Raw genomic sequence first — 2,113 nt, 5'->3', positions numbered from 1 at the left:
CACACACACACACACACACACACACACACACACACACACACACACACACACACACACACACACACACACACACACACACACACACACACACACACACACACACACACACACACACACACACACACACACACACACACACACACACACCCTTTCCCCCGACTGTCTGGTCCACAGTCACTTAACAGTTTCGAGGTCTTTGCATGTCACATTCTTAACATCAGAGCCAGCTGAATGCTGCTTCATGCCTGCACATCTGGAGCTCTGGATAAAACAGTCCCAAAAATATATATCAAACCAAGAAAAAAAGAAAAAAACACCTGCTGGTAATTTCACTCAGGCACATTATTGTTACAAAAATAAAATCACACAAACACAAAAGGAATGGTGAAAGCAGTGATGAATTGGAACTTGTGCATATCTACTCTCCCTGTTGGAGTTCAGGAATAAAGAACACTTTTGGAAGAAGCATAGTCACCTTTTTGGCCCAAAAATAAAACACACCATTAAAAAAAACAACCCGACAACTTATGAGACAAAAGACATTCAGAGACAAAGAACACACGATCAGAGCACATCAGTAAAACAGTCACCAACAAACGGAGACGGCAGTCTTGAGTCTACAGACGAGACGACACATGCGGAGCTGATATTAGACGGATGTTGCATTGTGGTACTTGTAGTCCTGCAGGTTTGACAGTTGAAAGGACAGGAGATACAAACGGAAGGTTGCTGCAGGCGTTAATGTGCTCCCTTTGACATGAGCAACAGTACAACACAAGATATGTAGTTCAGTGTGTAACTGGAAAGTGTTCGGAGTTGCATCAATACAGTGATTCAAGCACTCTGACGTGATGCCTATCTAAATTAGAGGCGTGTCTGTACACACACACACACACACACACACACACACACACACACACACACACAAAGTTTAAATGGAATCTACATCAGGAATACAATCACTTCAGAGGACACGTTGGACTGTCACATGTAACAAACCCATTGAACAGTTTTGTTTGCATGCTGTTTGGTTCTGTTGTGGCCATTTAGATTCGTCACTGATCCTGGACCATTGCCCCCCGGTACACACTGCCACCAAGAGTCCAAACAGTATTAGACCAGTGTTAAGGTTTTTCCTATTATGCATACATGAAGGATTTAACAATGTTATGTTTGTTCATGGTGGGATTCTCTTCCCCATTCTTTTAAAACACTCAGCCAAGGAGTGATCCGATGTAACCTGGTTAACCAAAAACAATATCTCCCAGTGTGTTAAATAAATTCCCACGCTAGACTCTAGTTTATGCAGAAGTCCTCCAGGAGTCAACAATAAAAGGACTTCAGTTCTTCTGTCATCCTATGTGTGAAAAGATTGGGTCAACTCCCAACGCTGACACTGGATCTGTGGAGGTGAGGGGAACGTTTGTGTGGGAGGACGACAGCTACCGGAGGAAATGTGATCGTAGCAGTTCAGCGAGGCACACGGGTCAAACGGGGATCCCCATGCGAAGCTTCTTCTTCTTCTTCACCGTCTTCAGGCCGGTGAGCCGTCGGACATCGTCTTCATCGGACTCGTCCATCTCATCGTCTGCTGAGAAAAGGATCTGCAAAACATGAGAGAGAAACAGACACATAGTAGGCAGACAGGCTCATGGTACCACTAGAAAGGCAGACTGCATTTCACAAAAATAGACCACAAAAAAAAGGCCTAATCTTTGCAAAATTGTGGTTGGTTGGTAAAAATATTCAGCTTTAAATGGCTGAATGTTGTAACACGAATCACAGGTACATCCTTAATCCTCAGACACTGGATTATAATGGGGGAAGGAGAAGCGGCACAGAGGAGCTTCTGAAAGACACAACATGATTTTCTCCACTTGCACTGAGGATGTGACGTAAAACTACAGGACTTTGCTGTGATTAATAAAAGGGTCCAGCTATTTAGTTTTTCACCTCCATTAAGTCGAACGTCTCCTGAAATTCATAGCAGTGAAACAATGTGAGCTGGCATTGGATGAGTATTATTGTACATATATATACATATATACATATACATATACATATATATACATACATATACATACATATACATATACATACATATACATACATA

At 42.5% G+C, this 2,113-nt stretch overlaps 1 protein-coding gene across 1 annotated transcript in view; it reads right to left on the bottom strand.

Moving 5' to 3' along the window:
• Positions 1-81: 81 nt before the first annotated feature.
• Positions 82-2,113, bottom strand: part of stimate (STIM activating enhance) — a 15,854-nt gene continuing 13,822 nt past the window's right edge. Inside the window, exon 8 of the mRNA XM_031846429.1 lies at positions 82-1,604. Coding sequence (XP_031702289.1) covers positions 1,488-1,604 — 117 coding nt within the window. The 3' untranslated portion in view covers positions 82-1,487. The remainder of the gene's footprint in view (positions 1,605-2,113) is intronic.

The sequence above is a fragment of the Anarrhichthys ocellatus genome, unplaced genomic scaffold (genome assembly GCF_004355925.1).
Source record: "Anarrhichthys ocellatus isolate YVR2014 unplaced genomic scaffold, GSC_Weel_1.0 scaffold1, whole genome shotgun sequence".
Taxonomy (NCBI): domain Eukaryota; kingdom Metazoa; phylum Chordata; class Actinopteri; order Perciformes; family Anarhichadidae; genus Anarrhichthys; species Anarrhichthys ocellatus.
Note: the sequence above shows the minus strand (reverse complement) of the source record. Positions and strands in the feature narration are given on the sequence as shown.